This window comes from Panthera uncia (assembly GCF_023721935.1).
Source record: "Panthera uncia isolate 11264 chromosome A3 unlocalized genomic scaffold, Puncia_PCG_1.0 HiC_scaffold_11, whole genome shotgun sequence".
NCBI classification, from domain to species: domain Eukaryota; kingdom Metazoa; phylum Chordata; class Mammalia; order Carnivora; family Felidae; genus Panthera; species Panthera uncia.
The window spans coordinates 59,884,687-59,904,676 of record NW_026057578.1 but is presented as its reverse complement, the minus strand read 5'-3'; the positions used below and the strand labels follow the sequence as shown (position 1 = coordinate 59,904,676).

The following is a 19,990-nucleotide window of genomic DNA, read 5'->3' as shown; positions in this document are numbered from 1 at the left end:
ACACACAAAGGGGGAGAATCTCCTATAGGTACCTGAGGGTCACGTACAGACTTCCGGCTACTACAAATACACACGGCTATTACCAATCGCTCCCAACATGCTGTTTCCACATAACCAAACTTGTCTTTGAGGACAGTACTGTTAGGAGACAACCTTTTCATTACGATGACAGATTTAAAAGAAGCCTTCAGAATGTTGCTGAAGCTTTTTAAAAATAATGACATCTTCTAATCCCTTGCTGGTACAACTACTCTGAGAAGCCATACCTTTTTTGAAGACCTCTCCGGTGGTTGAATTAATATACACATACGTGTCTACAGACTGGCTGCTAAATAATCCACATGCATTCACTTTTTCCAAAGCTTTTCAATCCCACTGCCTGAAACCACCGTTTTTTGACTACACAGTGCAGCACTGTGTGTGCTGTACAGAACGCGGGAGACTTCGAGAACTCCGAAATCTTAGATCTTAGAATCCTAGGAACAGTCCTCGACCTTCTCACCTACCATACCCATCATCTGCACTGTGATATATTCTGCATGTCTGCTTTTAGCAGACACGGTTTACTCTGGTTTCTGAAGCGTTCATAATAGCACTCCTGACATGGCGCTGTCCAGCAGAACTTTCTGCAATGAGGGAAGGCTCTAGATCTGTGCTGTCCATTCCAGGGGCCACTAGCCACATGTGTCTAACAAGCATTGAACTGTAGCTAGTGTGACTGAGGAGCTGAGGTTTTATTAATTTAAATTTAAATAGCTACCATGTGCCTGTATACTACTGTATACCGGACAGCGCAGCTCTAGAGTCTTAACAGTTGATGTGTTTATGTTTACACACCAGATGCAAACCATGTTTGATTTCTCTATGTTAATAATTAGTTCCACCACTGGACGCATTCCCCACTCACTGCTCTCATAAAAGTGGCTCCATGTCCTCTCAAGGCTAAGCACCTCCTTCCCTCAGTCTCAGGTACTCTTCACCTCCTCGAAGGCTCTGTCCCAACTACTCTTCAGGGCTACCACTATGATGTCTTGCTTGAGGAAAGCATGGCTGTTTCTAACCTTCTAGGGCGGAAGTGGGGGAAGGGAGAGACTAACAATGAGACGATCCCAGCACCTGCTGCATCAGAGGACAGACGCAAAGGATGAGTCACAGACTTGTCCCCAGGAGCTTGAAGCCTGGTCAGTTGGAGAATGTGTGCGCACACACGTACACACACAAACACATGCCCTGTGAACAATCAGAAACTCGACAGCCGAGTGTGTAAGAGGGTGGCAAGGAACGTGGGTAAAGGGAGTTAAAAAGAAAGAGGAATGTGGGTGACCCGGACTGGGCACCTCCCATGTGCCAGGCACTGTCCCAGGCGCTACTAGGCACTGGAAACAATTCATGGGGAGGAACACACAAGACAGTTTCCGAACGGTGGGTAAGATTTGGTTCAAACTATTCTTGGGAATGGGGGCGGCGGGGCGATGAGCTAAGCCTGGGAGAGGAGACTGAGCATGAAACAGGGAAATGCTGGCTAGTAAGGCTCGTCAGTCTAAAGACAGACGCCCTACCAAATGGTGACAAGCTGTGATAACTGTCACCTCCTTAGATTTTCAGAGCACGGCTTTCTCTCTAAAATCAGAGTGGGCTACTGTGGAAGCAGGGAAACACGAGGACGTCTCAACCCACCTCCAGAATTTCCCCCCGGACACTTAGTTGTCACAACAGTCATTTAGTATGTGAAGCAGCTGCCAAAATTTTGTAACAAAAGGTTAGTTTTTAAAATGAAATCTGCCTGCAAGGATCCGGCCAGGGAAATACGAAATAAAAAGTAAATTAAAGAAAACGAAGAGTAAATTTTAAAAACCCAATCAAGATTTTTAACTAGACTTTGACATAAAGATTATTGGCAAAGTGTACCTCTTTAATCAAGAAAAGTGACTAACGACGATTCAGATGTGAGTAATGGAAGTAACTACCCTTTCAGTGTTTTCCAACAACTTTAACCCACCACACTGTACAGACAACAAGGCTGTCTGGAAGCTCTTGCTGCAGGATCCTCGCTAACCACACGAAGCTGCTCTAGGCGAGAGGCAACCAGGTGGAACCTCCAGCCACCCGAGGCTTCAGCCACTGGCTAGTCTGCGAGTTCAGGGGATCAGTCTCTGCACATCTGTAACCCATCTGGCACCCTGCCTGCGGCACACCAGACTGGTTGGGAACTGATGCTGATAATTCATAACTTTTTAAAAATAAAATACTTTTGTAAAGATCACTGACTGCTAAGGCTGATAGTATTTTTGTTTACAGTAGTAATAACATTTGGAATTACATGTTTAAGAGTAATAAATACTCTTCAGATATAAATTTACTTAGAAGTTTATAACGCAACAGAATAAACCACTTTGGAAAAACATACAACTGCTACAATACCTCTCCCTAAAAACCAATATTACAATTTTATTTTTCTTTAAAATTAAGTGATTTTGACTCATACAATAACATTACCTAGAAAACATTTTGTCAGAACTCATAAAATGGGTGCAGATACAAAAGGACCGACAAGAGATAATGCATCTAACTCATGGAGTAAAGACAAAGATTAAAAGAGAAAAAAGATCTGTCATCTTACATATCAGAGGGAATGTAATGAGTTCAGTCCATGATAATTTGGGTTGAATGCATGACCCCTGCACATTAAAATTTATCAGACTGATTTTTTACACCATAAACAGTATAGTAAAATAACCCTCAAGAAGGACATTGGTCTTTAAAATCTTGGCTTTAAGGAATGACAAATGCCTTTGAAAATATTTTGTTCAGAATCACTGCGATTATAAAAGTACTTCAGTTAGGAAATCAATCTAGAATCATTCTTAAATGGCAGTGCATTTGAAAAATGGCATTAATTTGTAATGTTTGCATTTCCAAAGAAAAATATAGAAAGAACTTAAAAAAGCAAGGTAACTTTCCAAAAAAAGTATTGATTCAAAAATTTACTGCACAAAAATATGTACTTCTTAAATGTTTCTAATAAATTAACTCCATAACATTTTTATGTATATTTATATATATATATATATATATATAATCCCTGATAATCTATAAAAGAGGGTCTATAATAGTAAAATAAATGAACTTCAAAAGTACCCCCTTCATAAAATGTATTTAACATTAATTTTTCTCAAATTTAAGGAATGTAACAATATGTACAACTCTTATGTATTAGTATAATACCAAAATAGTACAAGTCATATTAACAGGCTGTCGTAACTGTAAAATGTTTGAGTCAAGTTAAAATTGGAGGACAGCTTAGGTTCGAATGAATGCAATTACCCATGGGAGGTTCACTTTCCAAGTGGAAATGACAATCGTCTTATCTACAGTAGATTTCACAAGAGGTAGTGTTCAAGTAAAAAAAAAAAAAAAAAGATACATGCTTAACTATCTTTAATTAACAAATTCACAGGAAAAAAATGAACTGGTTTCTTAGCGGATGATCAGTTGGTGACTTTTTTAATATGAATCTGAAATACAAAATAATGAGAAATACAATAAAGGCCTTATACATGAAATCAAAATGTGGTAAAAAAGAAAGTACAATCTGTTTCACTGATATTTCATATTGTCTTACCTCGTTAAGAATGGCCCAAACAGCAGAATTCTGAATGACTGAAAGTCGAAAGGCTGAAATGGGGTTTAGACTGGGATCCACCATTCCTTCAGCAACGCCATTCTCAAATTTTCCTTCAAAATAAAAATCAACATACGTTGGGTAGACTGAAACAAGCACACATAGGACATCACTGACTTAAAGCAGGAAAGAAAAACAAAATATTTTCAGTGGATGTCTTTACACAGGGCCTGGGTGAATTTTTTCCCCTTCTTTCTACTTTTATTCAACTTTCAAATTTTTCATGAAGTAGTGTAAGCTTTCATTAGAAGCAACCTATTAAAACAGGCAGAGCTCTGCTTTTTTCCTATTGCAAATTAGAAGGTATATATTTATTTGTTCTTGCATCAAAAATGTTTTAACATGCAGGTTTTTAACAAAATGTGACTTCACCAAACCTCACCCTATGAGTAAGGAAGTATACCCTATACCATCACTCAGTCTGACCCCTCTGAGGGTTACGTTAGAACAACAAATTTCAATGCTTTTAAGACATACATACAGTAGGTGGACTTAGAGCAGGGGTTCAATCTTTGTGTATTCCTTCCAAGGTCACACTTAGAAGGAATTAACAAGTGATACCTCCTCTAGGCAGTTCTAATAGAAAAATCCATTATAAATGACAAGCTAAAAAAGCTCTCTTTAGGGATAGGACCAAGAAGTTCTATAAACAGGTTAACATGCTCTTTACCTACTTTTTCTTGCTATGTGGAATATTCTTCAAACAACAACAAAAAGCTGTTGAAAAAGTGACAGAAAAATGGTGTGTTCTTGGCCACATTTCTCTATGCCAGGAACTGGCAACCCTTTTCTTTTTTTTTTAATTTTTTAATTTTTTTTTTAATTTTTTTTAACGTTTATTTATTTTTGAGACAGAGAGAGACAGAGCATGAACGGGGGAGGGTCAGAGAGAGAGGGAGACACAGAATCTGAAACAGGCTCCAGGCTCTGAGCAGTCAGCACAGAGCCTGACGCGGGGCTCGAACCCACATACCGCAAGATCGTGACCTGAGCCGAGGTCGGACGCTTAACCGACTGAGCCACCCAGGCGCCCCCAACCCTTTTCTTATTATAAAGGGCAGACAGGGATGCCTGGATGGCTCAGTTGGTTAAGCATCTGATTCTTGATTTCAGCTCAGGTCATGATCTCACAATTTGTGGGATCGAGCCCCGTGCCAGGCTCTGTGCTGACAGCATGGAGCCTGCTTGGGATTCTCTCTCACTCTCTCTGTCCCTCCTCTCTGGCTTGTGCACACAACTCTCTCTCAAAATAAACAAACATTAGGGGGAAAAATAATAAAGGGCAGATAGTAAATATTTGGGGCTTTGTGGGCCAGGAGGAAAACTGAAGATATTAGGTTGGTACTTATATAAAGAAAAAGTTCCACAAAGTTTTTATTGATGAAATTCATATTATAAGAACTACCACTGAGTTCTTTTGTCTTTTGCTAATGCAGGTGTACTAAGGAGATCATAGTTCCTTTTGCAAGGGTTAACATTTTAGTTATCTGGGATTCAAAGTGATCCTCATCAAAATCGACTGCAAATGTTCATCTGTTAAAATGGGTCTATAATGAGATTTTATGTATTTTATCTTGGATATTTCCTTTCACACAGCCTACATACTGCGAAATACTGACACCAGTCCATAAGTACGTGATTTGAATGGAGCGTATTCATCACTTGGAAGGTATTTATGGAATTCCATTAGGTTCTTCTCCTTGATATTTGCCTTGTATGTGTCACTACATTGCAGATGAGTCACTTCCAAGCAAAAGTTAGGTGGAAGCTCCTTGATTAGTTTGATATTACTTCAGTTCAAATAACAACTGTCATCAGTGATTTGACTGAAACCTAAGGTTTTTTGCATGTACTATTTGGTCTTATAATTTTAGGTTGAATTAAGAAACGTTATCAAGCCTGCAGGAAACACTAATTTTCAAAGAGAGAACAGTGGTTGTGGGCAATTCTTGCCACTGGGAAAAATTTCAATCTTGTTGTTGAGGTTAAAAAAAAAAAAGGTTTCTTTTTTCACAATAAATGTGATCAGTGCTAAGCCCCAGAACTGCTATATGGTACAACAAGTCATGCTATTCAGTTCCTATTTCTGACACAAGTTCACAGAACTGATTATGGTAAAGTCCAAGAGAGTGAATGGTGTTCACTGCTGATGCTTCTGGTTCAATAAAATAATGATATAGGCACACCTGCGTGGCTCAGTCGGTTAAGCATCTGGCTCTTGGTTTCAATTCAAGTCATGATCCCATGGTTCGTGGGTTTGAACCCTGGGCTGGGCTCTGCACTGACGGCATGGAGCCTGCTTGGAATTCTCCCCCCCACCCCCGCCCCTCCCCTGCTCTCTCAAAATAAATAAACTTTAAAAAAATGATATGTGGCAAATTCAATTATTTCCTGTAAAATACCTGATGAATAGTAAAATAAATAACCATAGGCTTTAAACACCCTACATTTTCACAGGCTTCGTAAATTTACCCAACTAAGCTTTCTTTTCCATACATATTTTTACCACCGTTCATTATAACACATCCTGGCATATCCCACTTCAGGTTGTACTCAATTTGTGTTTTCTCAGCTTGTTTGAAAATATTCTTGCCTATACTTGGTGCCATGCAGACTTTTCAGAGGCCAATTCTTTAGTCACTTCAAGTTTGGCATTGACTCCAAATAACAACTGGGCAGTACCAGTTAATATCTATCAACTCATCAAGACCCAAGGAAATAATATGCTTTGTTTTTTGACTAATACCATTCCCAATGTCTTCAATTCTTCACTCAATTGTTGCTGAAAGCTCGATGGTCTTAAAAAAATTTTTTTAACGTTTATTTATTTTTGAGAGAGAGAGAGAGAGAGTGAGCTGGGGAGGAGCAGAGAGACAGGGAGACACAGAATCTGAGGCAGGCTCCAGGCTCTGAGCTGTCAGCGCAGAGCCCGACACGGGGCTCGAACCCACAAACCATGAGATCATGACCTGAGCTAAAGTCAGATGCTTAACCAACTGAGCCACCCAGGTGCCCCTCAATGGTATTAAATAAGGTTAATTGACCTACACATGTATCTTTGGCTACTTCAATTAAATAGGATTTAACTCACTATTGGTAACTGATTTTACTTGGCTAACACACAAGCCATTCTGAAACTCACTTTGGTTATATCCTCATCTGAATTTTTTATTTTTGTGAAGAAATTATGCTGTAATAAAATATTCTAATTTTCTGAACATTGTATTCCTGTGAGTTGGGAATATTATGAGTGCTTAGAACAGTAATGTATTCTCTAGCACAGCTATTGCATCACTGCCTAATAACCACAACAATCTGTCAACTGATTTTATGAAATAATTACATTTCACACTGTTAAAAAGCACTGACATTCAAAGTCCACTTTTATTGTTTTGACATGATGGATAAGTACTGGTCATTTTTTAAAAAATGTCACACTATGGTGGTGTGTGGGTGCGGGGGGCACTTGAAACTGTCAAATTATGGGGCGCCTGGGTGGCTCAGTCAGTTAAGCATCCAACTTTGGCTCAGGTCATGGTCTCATGGTTCATGAATTCGAGACCCACATCGGGCTCTGTGCTGATAGCTCAGAGCCTGGAGCCTGCTTTGGATTCTGTGTCTTCCTCTCTCTCTGCCCCTTCCTGGCTCACATTCACTCTCTCAAAAATAAACAAACATTAAAAAGAGAGAAACTGCCAAATTATGAATGTATCACTGCTATTTTAGTGCACTAAGCGTCAAGTGGAAGCAATCAGTGCACCACCTCAATCACTATTGGAACTACTTGCTCACCTCTGCTGTTGCAGCACAAAAGCACATAGACAGGGGCGCCTGAGTGGCTCAGTCAGTTAAGCATCTGATTGCTGATTTTGGCTCAGGTCATGTTCTCACCATTGTGAGACTGAGCCCCGTGTGTCAGGCCCTGTGCTGACATCGTGGAGCCTGCTTGAGAATCTGTCTCTCCTCACTCTCTGCCCCTCCCCTGCTTGTGCTGTCTCTCTCTCTCTCTCTCTCAAAATAAATAAACATTAAAAATATTTTTAAAGAAAGCACACAGACAATATGTAAACAAATAAGCATGGATGTGTTCCAATAAAATTTTATTTATGGACACTGAAATTTAAATATTTATAAGTTTTACATGCCACAATATATAATTCATTTTTTCAAACCATTTAAAAATAAAAATTAAAAAAATGTTAAACATTCTAAGCTCATGGTCCATTCAAAAACAGGAAGTGGGGGGGAAAAACAGGAAGTGGGCCTGATGTGGCCCATGAGCTATCATTTACTCATTATTCAGCAGTCTATTCTAGAGTTTTACGATATAATGATTAGGCTCTTAGTAAGATAAGATACGTTTAAAGTGAAAACCATACTAGAGAAGACATGCATTCATATGTATAAGAAATATTAAATGTATCAACTTACAAAGTAATGTGTTTATTAAAAAGTTATTAATACACTATTTCATAAAAGTATGTACACATATTGGGGCTGGACTGGGGTAGGGAGCAATGCTACAAGAAAGTATTACTGAATTATTAAGTTAGACAGGGGGTTTAGGGCTGAAAAATACTGTGAAACTCACAACACTTAATGAGACATCATACTGTCATCTGATGAGCTCAGTTAATTAGAAAAATAATTACCTAACGATATAACTGGTCTCATTCAAACACTTTGACCCCACAATTTTATCCTGCAGATATACTCTCGCATGTCCAAAAAGAATATATGTATCGCAGCAAAAACTGCAAACAACCATTCGTCGCTAGGTGACTGGCCATATCAATTAAGATATGCTAATACAAGGGAATACTAGGCAGCCAATTAAAAGAGTGAAGAAAGAATACAAAGAATAAAGTAAAATTGAAGATAATGCAGCTAAAGACCTACTTGCATTCCCAATGTAGAGAAACTCCCTACATGTGCAGAAGAGTTCAAACCAGCATTGTTTATAACAGCAAAAGAAAGGAAAAAGAAAGAAAATGGAAACAAACATTATAACCAAACAAGAGAACAGTGATATATTCATCCACGAAAATTTGCACAGCAGTGAAAATAAATGAGCCATAGATACACGCACCCACATGGATGAATCTCATGATGGTGAGAGAAAACAAACTGCAGGCTACAGAATGATATCATTTATCTCAGATTTAAGAACAAGCAAAATAACACTGTGCACTGTTCAGGAATATATCCTACATATGTACTAGAAATGTACATGCAAATGGTAACCACCAAATTTATGACAGTAATTACCCTTGGTGGAAAGGGAAAAGATGTTATTAGGGAAGAACAAATGAATTGGCAAATCTTAAACCAGATCCACAGATATTCACTCAATTACTATTTGTATCTTCTGTGCACCTGAAATAGTACAACTTTTTAGAATGTTCATCTTCCATATGTACATATGTACTTCAGTCAGTGAAAAGATGCCGAACAAAGATCATAGAGTATGTATGTTATTTGTGTGCTACTGTGTGTTTTTGAAGAAAATATTCCTACTTTTATTTATGAACAGAATACTTCTGGAAGGACACAAATCATCATAAGAATTGCCTCTGGGAAGTACTGGGTAGGAGGGAAAAGAAGAGGGAGGGAGACTTAAGTTTATGCTTTTTAAAACATGTGCATGTATTATCTTTCCAGACAAAAAATTTAACTTTTGTCCTTAACCCGGTGGTCTGATAGGTCAGCATTAAAAGAAATAAACAAAGGAGAAAATAAAGGAGGAAATTACTGAAGACTGCCTAGAATTCCCAAACTCTGGCACTGGGCAGGACTTCCAAGGTCAGGCTCCCTGTGGCCATACTCCTGCTGCACCCTGACTGTGATCCATTCCTTCCTTCCAGTGTTTCTCTAAAAAGGCTCTTCTCCTCACAACTTGGGTTTCTTTCACAAGACTGCCCTTAGCATGATGCCATACCATCCACCCTACTCCACCCTCAGCCATTAGGTTTCCACTAACTGTCAGCTGACTGTTTAGTTTTCAACAACGCCTTCAAGTATAAATTGCTGTACACTCTGATCCAATTAAATCCAGGCCCCTATGTAGGGCCAGTCTTTGTGGATTGTTCCCATCCAGCAAGGCTCTTATTAGCTCTCTTTCCCTGGTTCTCTCTGACTAAAAGAAATGACCACATTACAGATGCTCAGAGTAGACACCTGTATGACCTCCAGGTGGCCAGGTCCAAAAGCATCTCAATACAGACCTAATGTTCAGGAGGGACGCAAGAGGCTAAAGGCATAGATTCTGGCACGTGGATGTTGCTGAGACCCTGTAAATGGCAAAGGTCACCCACCCAGTAAGAGACTGTGGAAGGCAGCAGAAGGCAGCAGAAGACAGATTATCAGTGAGAATCAACAATGAAATAGCGGGTGGAGAAAGAAAGAGGAACCAGCAAATGAACCTTTGATCGGAAACTCTGGTTGGGTCAAGATAATAAAAGTATGTACTAAAACATGAGAATACAACTTGGAGGACGTTGGTAATTGTAACCCTAAAGCTGCTTAACATCTGACAAGAGTTTAAAATTACTTTAGGATTAAGTCCAGACAAGTCAAAAACAATTTACCAGTTTAAAGTAGGAGGTATTACCTATTCTGAAATAACCATCTTCTAATCGTTTGTCTTTGGTTTCTTTGCTTATTTCCAAACCTTCACTCTAAAACAGAACAAAAACATTAATTTTACAAATGATTACTTCTATTTAAAACAGAACTAATTTAGCTTAATAAATAGAAAAGTGGCATTTGTGGCACAGTTATCTTTAGAAAAGGGAAAATGTCATGAGTCTTGAACTTTAAAAAGCCTAACAATACAAGTATTCTTTTAACTATCTGAATTTCTATATACTAGTGGCTAAAAAATTTTAATTTTAATAAATTTTAAATTTAAACCAATTTAATAGGGCACTATTTTTTATTAAAAATACATGGAACTGTGTTAACGCAAAAGAAATCTAAGCACTCCTTAAAAACCAATAAATTAATTTTATGTATTAATCAACAGGCATTAAAACCACATGGTATTTTGGGACTCAAAATATAAACATTAGAGTAAAATGATGATTCATTTATTTTCCTGGTAGGAACTTCCAAGTTATTTTCCAACAGGAAACAAAATGAAGGCTCTTTCTATGAATAAGGCAAATAGGACAATATATTAATGTTGCTTGCCACTGAGGTCCTGCAATCATGAAAATTTTCCCTCATCTTCTAATCAAGAATAACCTCAAGATAAGTCTACTACTGATCTTAGTTCTTAGGAAAAATCAGGGGGAAAATAGGCATACCTTAAGAGGCAAAACTTCCACAGTTGTGTTTAGGAGAATATCTCCTGGATGTTCTTGGTTGCCACTATGGAACAAGTAACTGAAAATACAAACGTAAAAATAAAAATATGAGTCAGAGTAGACTTTACGAAGATTTAAGAAGATGCTCTTACCTCTGAGTAAGCTTTATCAACAGGACTCTGACTACAAAGCTGACAGCACCAGAACTTGGTGCAAGGGCACATTATTATGTACTCCGAATAGATGCTGGAAGGTTCAAAACTTAAAGACTCAACCTTTCGGTGATGTGCTAATTCCTTTCTTTAGAAGGGTCGTGTGTATTGCTTAACATAATAATGTATTTAACAGATTTTTTTTTTAAAGGACAGTTTTATGTTGCTATTTATACTCCTTTACATACATAAACCTCTCAAGAAGAATAATCAAAGCTGCAGCACCTATATAATACTACTGTATCTTGCATCAGAGAAAACGTTCACCAGGACAGCCATGATCCATGGTAAGTTCAAAGACTAGCTTTATCCAATACAAATAGTAGCTTGTAAGCAAATTAACCAATTCTAAATATCTGAATAATTCCACTTATCAGTATGAACAAACATTTGAATAATGACTATGGTAAATCTAAAATCCTCTCTGGGTATGAGAATAATATCCTCAGGTTCTGATATCCTGAAAATTAATGTGGATATGTAAGTATGGGTGGGGGGTGGTAAAAACCAGACAGGGCATACAAAGCATATCTAAATCTAAATCTAAATCTAAAACTTAAGTTTAGCTAAGTTAAACGGTTACAAGTTTATACTTAGAGTCAGAAAGACCTGGATCCAAATTCTAGGACTCTCACTTAATAGAATTTTCACCTTTAGAAAGTTATATTAGCCTTCTGAGCCTGAGTTTCCTCTATACAGTGCAGAGAGTCCTACATAGCTCACATGACTATAGCAAGGAGTTGATGAGAGGCTGACAAAGTGCTTTGCATATTAAAAATACCCAGCAGGGAACAGTTACAGTCTGGCTATGATATAGTATGTTATTTGTGGGCAAAAAATCACCTGCGATGAAACATGATTTTCAAATGTTACACAGGGCAGGGCACCCTCTAAGATTAGTTCCCTCTAAGCTACAACAAAAAATAATTCCAACATTTCCAGATAAGAGACACTCTTTTTTTTTAAAGGCATCTTTGATTTGGAATGCTGCTTCCTATAGCTATGGACCACTCATTATTTCACCTATAGGTACAACAATATGGGACTGGGGAAGCCACTTCTAAGAAAAGAGGGATGGACAGAACTTACAGTTTAGATAGACTGATTCAGAGGTGTTCACTATGTGATAGCTTATAGTGAAAAACTCAATACCATCTGCAACGTTTAACATTAGAAGAAGTAAATGATGGTACAGCCAGACAATGGGATACTGTGCAAGCATTAAAATGTTTACGAATCACTTACGACAGGATAATTGCAAATATAAGACACAAATAATATACAGATCATGATGGTTTTCAAAGTAAAAAGTGCACAGAATTACCAAGAAAAAATGTGCCAAAAGATCACAATGGTGGTGTTGAGGCTGTGTTTTTCTCATTTTTCATATTTTAAAATTTTTACATAATCAAAACATATGTTATATAGTCAGAAAATACTGTTCCTAACACTTCATTTATGTACTGACAAATACAACTTCTGCTTCTCCCCTTCTCAGCAAACAAGTTATTATGCAAGTTGAAAAGTGATTCCTTTTCTCTATTCTAGGAAGGGTGGGTCTCTCCAAGAACTCCAAGAAAATTCATATGTACTCTGATTTTAAAAGAATTGTGTTTTACTATCGGGGCACCTGGGTGGCTCAGTAGGTTAAGCGTCCGACTTCAGCTCAGGTCATGATCTCGCGGCTTGTGAGTTTGAGCCCTGCATTGAGCTCTGTGCTGACAGCTCAGGGCCTGGAGCCTGCTTCAGATTCTGTGTCTCCCTCTCTCTGCCCCTTCCCAGCTCACATTCTGTCTCTCTCTCTCTCAAAATTAAACATTAAAAATTAAAAATAAAATTACGTTTTACTATAAATGTATTCTCAATAGGGGCAAGTAAATATTACTTTACAGAGGTTTACTGAAAATTTATTTGTTATGAAATGTGACCTCCAGGGGCACCTGGGTGGCTCAGGTGGTTAAGCGTCCGACTTCGGCCCAGATCACCATTCCACGGTTCATGGGTTTGAGCTCCACATCGGGCTCCGTGCTGACAGCTCAGAGCCTGGAGCCTGCTTCAGATTCTGTGTCTCCCTCTCTCTCTGCCCCTGCCCTGCTCGTGCTCTCTCTCTCTCTTGCTCTCTGTCTCTCAAAAATAAATAAACGTTAAAAAAAAATAAAAGAAATGTGATGTCCCATATGAGTTCTTTAGCAGATTCTTTGCTGGCACTATTTTAATTTGCTAAAAACAAACCAACAGATATGGTTTAAGACTACTCTTCTTTATGAGATGAAAGAAAATTGTTTCTAATTCTATGATGACTCTGCTTTAAAATTTTTTGAGTACAGTCGAAATACAATGTTACATTAGTTTCTGGTGTACAACATAGTGATCCAACCTCTCTATGTTATATGCTGTGCTCACCACAAATGTAGCTACCACTTGTCACCACACCGTATCACAATATTACAGTATCGCAGACTATATTTCTAATGCTGTGCATTTTATTCCAGTGACTTATTCATTCCATAACTAGAAGCCTGTATCTCCTACTCTCCTTCACCATTTTGCCTATCCCCCACCTTCTCTCCTCTGGCAACTGGTTTGTTTTCTGTATTTAAAGGTTTGATTCTTTTTGTTTATTTGTGGGTTTTTGTTTGTTTCCTTCAGATTCCACTTATGAGTGGAATTAAATGGTGTTTGTTTTTCTCAGTCCAACTTATTTCACTTAGCATAATAACCCTCTAGGTCCATCCATGTTGTCACTAATAAGATCTCATTCTTTATGTGGGTATGTAATGTTATTTGTGTATATATATACACCACATTTTCCTTATTCATTTGTCTACTGATGGAAACTTGGGTTGTTTCCATATCTTGGCTATTGTAAATAATGCTGCAAACAGAGGGGTGCCTTTATCTTTTCGAGTTAGCGTTTTCCTTTTCTTTGGGCAAATACCCAGCAGTGGCATTATTGGATCATACTGTATTTCTATTTTTAATTTTGGGGGTAACCCCCATACTGTTTTCCACAGTGGCTGCACCAGTCAGCATTCCCTCCAACAGTGCACAAGAGTTCCTTTTTCTCCACATCCTCATCAACACTTGTTATTTCTTGTCATTTTGCTTTTAGCCATTCTAACTGGTATGAGGTGATATCCCATTGTTTTGACTTGCATTTCCCTAATGATTACTGATGTGAGTTTCTTTACGTGCATCTGCTGGGTATCTGTACATCATCTGTATGTAATAGGAAAATGTCTATTCAGATCCTCCGTGTATTTTTTCATCAAATTGTTTATTTTTTTGGTGGTGAGTTATAGAAGTTCTATATGTATTTTAGATATTAAAACCTCATCAGATATTTAGGACTCTTTTAAGTATGGTAAACACTACCTCAAAGTACTAAGTATCACACTATATACTATGAAAATGAACATTAACTAACAACAAAAATATTATATGCTCATACATGCGAAGAATTACTCAGAAATATTTTCCCAGTGATAGTCCATTGCCAGATACAGTTTTATACATTTAAATTCCTCTTTAGAATCAGTTTAGAGTAACAAAATAAAATTAATAACATTATAACTATGCACTGTTTCTGACCACCTTAAATAGAATTATCCTAGATGATTTTTGGCGGGTTCTAAAAACTGGATGGCCCTCATGTGAGAACATGTAACATAACTACAGAATTAGTTTTAGGGGATTACATTTAAATGTATCATAGACTATCTAGAGAACACACCCAAAGCTGAGGAGAGGTAGAAGGAATCATCACTATTAAAAAACAGGGAGAAAAGAGTCCTAAATATTGCGAAATGAACATAAATTCTGAAAAACACAAAAGGGTTACCATGGTCGTCTAAAAGTAATCCAGCATCTGACTGACCAGGGATAGTCACAGTCTGTCAAATTTATCATTTCAGCCAAACTGCTAGGTAACTGACTAGCTCTCAGTTAAATCCTAAGGGATAGCCAATAATAAGGACATGAAAACTAACTTTATATTTTGAGAGTTCCACATAAAAGTAATTTTAAAAAACTATACTAAATAAATGTTCAGAAATACCAACAGAATTTAATAAACACACTAAAGGCTGATATTATATCTGAAAACAACACATCCATTTGATTACTGAATTGTAGGAAATATATTTTATAACCTAACATTTGAGACTCACTACCTCCTCACAGCTATTATACACACAAAAAAGCCATCATAAATCACACATCTTAAGACATGTAAAACTATAAGACCAAATAGATTTTAACAGTCACCAACCTTTCTACATTGACTGGCTTATCAAATTTGAATAAGATGTAGTCTCCGGCTATTGGGGTTATAGCCCAGAAGAAATCTTCCCCCATGTAAGTTTTCTCCAGTGTATGTCCTTGGTACACCTTCAAAGAAGTAGATATCTCTGCAGGTGGGTTTACATGGATCTTAAGAAGTAATGGTTTCATGTAATCTTTATCCTAGGAGGAGAGACATGTATGCTATTAAACAACTTATAGATTATTTATACTTAAGAAGAACAATAACTGTATGTGCATGCGAAACAAACTATATGTGCATGAGAAAAATAAAATTAAATCACCAACCGTGAGTTTCTGAATTTTTCCTGATAGAGAAGAATGCAGACCAACATGTTGGAAAAGGGAAGGTCTGAAGCGAATTCGTAGATTGGCTTTCTGTCTATCACAATGTTTCTAAATAATAATAATAAAAAAAAAAGTGTCACAATGCAAAGTGAAATCTTGTCCTCATCAGAAAAACCAGAAGCCCTTTTAAAGAATATTGCAAAGAAAGAGGAGCCTGGGTGGCTCAGTCAGTTAAGCGTCCAACTTTGGCTCAGGTCATGATCTCATGGTTCATGGGTTCAAGCCCCATGTCGGGCTCTGTGCTGACAGCTCAGAGACTGGAGCCTGCTTCAGATTCTGTGTCTCTCTTTCTCTCTGCCTCTCCCCCTGCTCGCGCTCTGTCTCTCTCTCAAAACTAATTAACATTTAAAAAAAAGAAAAAAAAGAACATTGAAAAGAAAATCCAACTTCATCTCATAATTCCAAGTCATATTTTTTAAGGGTCCTCTTTAAGATATTAATAGGTTTGCTACCTACTTGATAAATGGATATGATATGGAAATTTAAAATAAGTACATCTAAGAGAAGAGTTAAGGATTTAATTCTAACCATATTTCAAGATATATCAATGTAGATTTGACTTTTTTTTTAAGTTTATTTATTTTGAGAGAGAGAGAGCAAGCAGGGGAAGGGCAGAGAGAGGGGGAGAGACAGAATCTCAAGCAGACTCTGCGCTGCCAGTATGGAGCCTGAAATGGGGCTCAATCCCACCAAACCATGAGATCATGACCTGAGCCAAAACCAAGAGCTGGACAAAAGGCCTGCAATAATTTACTGGGTATTAAAATGCTGCATTTTTCTCAAAAGGTTTTACTTCATTACTATTACTACTAACACTAGAACAGAGGTAATATAACATTTTACAAAATATAAAACAGAGGTAATATAAAATTTTACAAAAATTCAACTACTCAAGTGAAAAGGAGAGATAAGGGTTGAGGATAGGAGAAGAGCAAGGGGTAGAAGGAGGGAAGGTGTGGGACAGAGAGGAAGAAGAAAAGAACAGTGCCTGAGACTGAGCCCACTTGTGCCTGAACAAAGTGGGTTAATAAACCTGTGAAAGAATGTGTGAATGCTCTGTGGGGTTTCCCAAACCACTGTCAGAGAGATATTGTGCTGGAGGCCAGCAAGTTTGCGGTGACAGTTTCCCTGACATTCTAGAGGAAGCAACTGAAGAATTATGGGCCACAGAAAAACATGGCCTAAGAAGGAGTGACAGAATAGATAAAATTCTCCACAGGGCTGTGTGCTAAAATTTATAGATGATTTTAATTTTTACTATTGGAGATTTTCACCTCACAGGCTCATTTTAGAACCTAACCATATATTAGATAAAACTGCACAGGACCAATTAAATGCAAGTATACTGCAGAAGTATAAAGATCATATGATTTTATTTGTGTCCTACAATACAAATTCCTGTGAAGTACAAAGAAAATACAGGTCAGGACTTACATCATAAAAACAAATTGTTCAAATCAATTTATATGTAATCACTGTTGGAAAGCAGATACTTTGCTATTTGGCTATACTCTATGATTTGCTCTAAAAAAGTGATTAAAGAGAGAGAGAGAGAGAGAGAGAGAGAGAGAGAGAGAGAGAGAGAGAATGGCTTATAAACACAAGACAGTGTCCTAAAAACTCACTGGCAGGTAGGATGATTAAACTATTTTAGAGAATATAATACAGTCATGAAGTCAAATTAAATGTTTGTTAGAATGAATGCTAAGTCATCCTTATGAAGACACATGCCCATAATAAATATTTCCTGTTATTACATGTCAAAATTGACTTATTTCTAAGAATGTGTATTCACATTTTATTTATGGTTACAGCAAATAAATAAAAATTTATTTTTTTCCAGTGGTACAATTCAAATTGGACAAAGAAAACATATCTAATTACTTTTTACAATAAGATCTCTATGGAAATAACATATTTGAATAATCAAAGCAAAAATCATTCAGTTACTTACCTACCATAATCCCAAAGGTCAGCATATTAATATGAACACTGGTTTCTTGCAAGTAATACACTAAAAGGTACTTTTTTTCCTTGCTATTGTTTTGGTATAAAATATTACTTCTATTTTATTCCTTATTTACAGATGTAGTGGGGTCTGATTCTGTCCCCCAAGTGTTTGAAAAAGGAACAATGACAGAGAGTATGAAGAAAGCTGAAACAATACCCCTGGGACAGCTATGAGACCATCTATAGCCAACAGTAACCAAATAACAAAGCCTAAAGACACTAACATTTATCAGCAATTTAAAGAAGGGTGGACTTCACTGATTTACAGGATTTTCCACTGTTATTTAAAAATCCCTCTAATTTAGGAACTTTTTGTCAGTTCAAGAAAGCAAGCAAGCACTTCAAATGTTAAGTGAAAACACTTCATTCAGCTCTTTAACTGTTCATTTATAAAATCTGGCTCCCTGCAAGTCCCTTTCACAGGATACAGAAAAGAAGCCTCTTCCACGGTTAGAAGGCGGGAGAGGGACAGTAAAGTGTCCCTCCAACTGAGAAAGCACAGAATTTTATTCAAGGTAACTGACGTCGGGGAGGAACTGACTGGGATGATGATCCAACTGTGCAGTTTTTCTCTGCAAAGTCTGGACCTTAGTCCACAGATTTTACTGTGAGAGGACACACTGGAGTGAGCAAGGGCCATGTAGGGAGGTCAACGGGTGTACATGCACTAATTGACAGCTAACCTTTAAGTAGATCTTGTGGTACCACCTGTGCATGAGGAAGGGGAAAGACTGTATTATCTCTAAGAGATACATGCGAAGCCAAAACAAGCCTCTCGTCAGCCCAGCCTTAGCTGGCACTTCTAACCTATGTTTATTAATCACCATGGGGCCTTGAACATGTAGCCCCAAGAGAGGTGATAGAGTGAACGTGAACACAATGATGGGCCAAAGATGGAGGCCGTGTGGTCAGCACTCCTACATCCACCCTCATAAGAAATTAACTTACTGCATCTTTCTCAGGGTTGCAGACTTTTACCCAGAGTATGTGGTCCAAGAGCCAATCAATGGGTTTCTCCTTATAGAACATAAATATGAATTCCACAATCAGAGTGAGGTCTGGTGCTTGAAACATTTTACCTGAAAAAAACATTCTCAGTCAATAGCTTTCATAAAGAAACCAAGCAACAAAATGGCTTAAATAAATGAAATCTATACAACAAATAAAGCTTGTGCTCTCAAATACAAATCATTATGAATAATTTCCCTATTTGTCTTATCAAAAGCAAACAAACTTGCTTTAGCTAAACATTTCTGGGTTGTCACACAACTACGAAACTCCTGACTTTCTCCATCACAAAATCTATCATACAACTACTGGCTCAAGAAGCAAGTCAGAGATTTTTCCTTTGTGTCTTATTAACATTCTTCCCATTAGAAAAAAAGGAACTTTAGGATCCTTTAGGTTTAGGTAAGAAAAACAAACAAACAAAACATTTAACCTAATAAATAAATGCAAAAAACAAGGCATTCCAATTCTGCCTTCACTGAAACCTTCACAAAGATGTTTCTAACTCTTAAGTTTTGAGATAAATGATCAACAAGGTCAAAGGCCTAGCCTCTAATATTTAAAGTACTACAAGAAGTGAAATTTTATCCTGTTTCTTAAAACCTGTAAACTTCCTGAAATTCTTCAACTTTAAACATATTCTAATTGTATAATTTATGAACTTTAGTGAGAAAAAATTTTTCAATGAGAACCTTGTCTATGAAAGTAACAAATGATTATGAATGAATCACTGTCAAGTACTACATCAAATACTAGGTATTCATACTAGAAAATATTTAGTGTGGCATTCTTTTTAAAAGAACCCCAATGCTGCAAAAGCACTGGGCCATAAACAGGGAGCTGGAGGTGTGAGAGAAGAAATCAGACATGCTCAGGACCATGGCTGGCTTTACGTGTGTACACAAGAAGCCAGAGGCGCTGCCTGGAGAACTCCACAGCAAATATTACAACCTTAAAAGTACCCAAATACTATTTTGGGTTGATTTTCATCACTTTATACATGGAAGTTTACCTAAATTAAATTTCCTCACAAGCAATCTATTTCCAGAGAAAAAAAAGACAGTTTGAAGGTAAAAGAAATTAGTTTACGATTCCAAAAGTCACAATTATTTCTGAAAAGT

At 37.4% G+C, this 19,990-nt stretch overlaps 1 protein-coding gene across 4 annotated transcripts in view; it reads right to left on the bottom strand.

Annotated features, from left to right (window-relative positions):
* Nucleotides 1-3,421: 3,421 nt before the first annotated feature.
* Nucleotides 3,422-19,990, bottom strand: part of MGAT4A (alpha-1,3-mannosyl-glycoprotein 4-beta-N-acetylglucosaminyltransferase A) — a 115,531-nt gene continuing 98,962 nt past the window's right edge. For 3 of the 4 annotated variants that reach the window (XM_049651390.1, XM_049651392.1, XM_049651389.1), the window contains exons 10-16: nt 18,810-18,940; nt 15,792-15,899; nt 15,472-15,665; nt 10,990-11,068; nt 10,293-10,359; nt 3,623-3,735; nt 3,422-3,515 (exon numbers count right to left, since the gene is read on the bottom strand). In XM_049651390.1, the coding sequence (XP_049507347.1) occupies nt 3,489-3,515; nt 3,623-3,735; nt 10,293-10,359; nt 10,990-11,068; nt 15,472-15,665; nt 15,792-15,899; nt 18,810-18,940 (719 nt within the window). In that variant the 3' untranslated portion in view covers nt 3,422-3,488. Of the gene's footprint in view, nt 3,516-3,622; nt 3,736-10,269; nt 10,360-10,989; nt 11,069-15,471; nt 15,666-15,791; nt 15,900-18,809; nt 18,941-19,990 lie in introns of all 4 variants that reach the window. The other variant, XR_007462169.1, reaches the window with a different exon arrangement.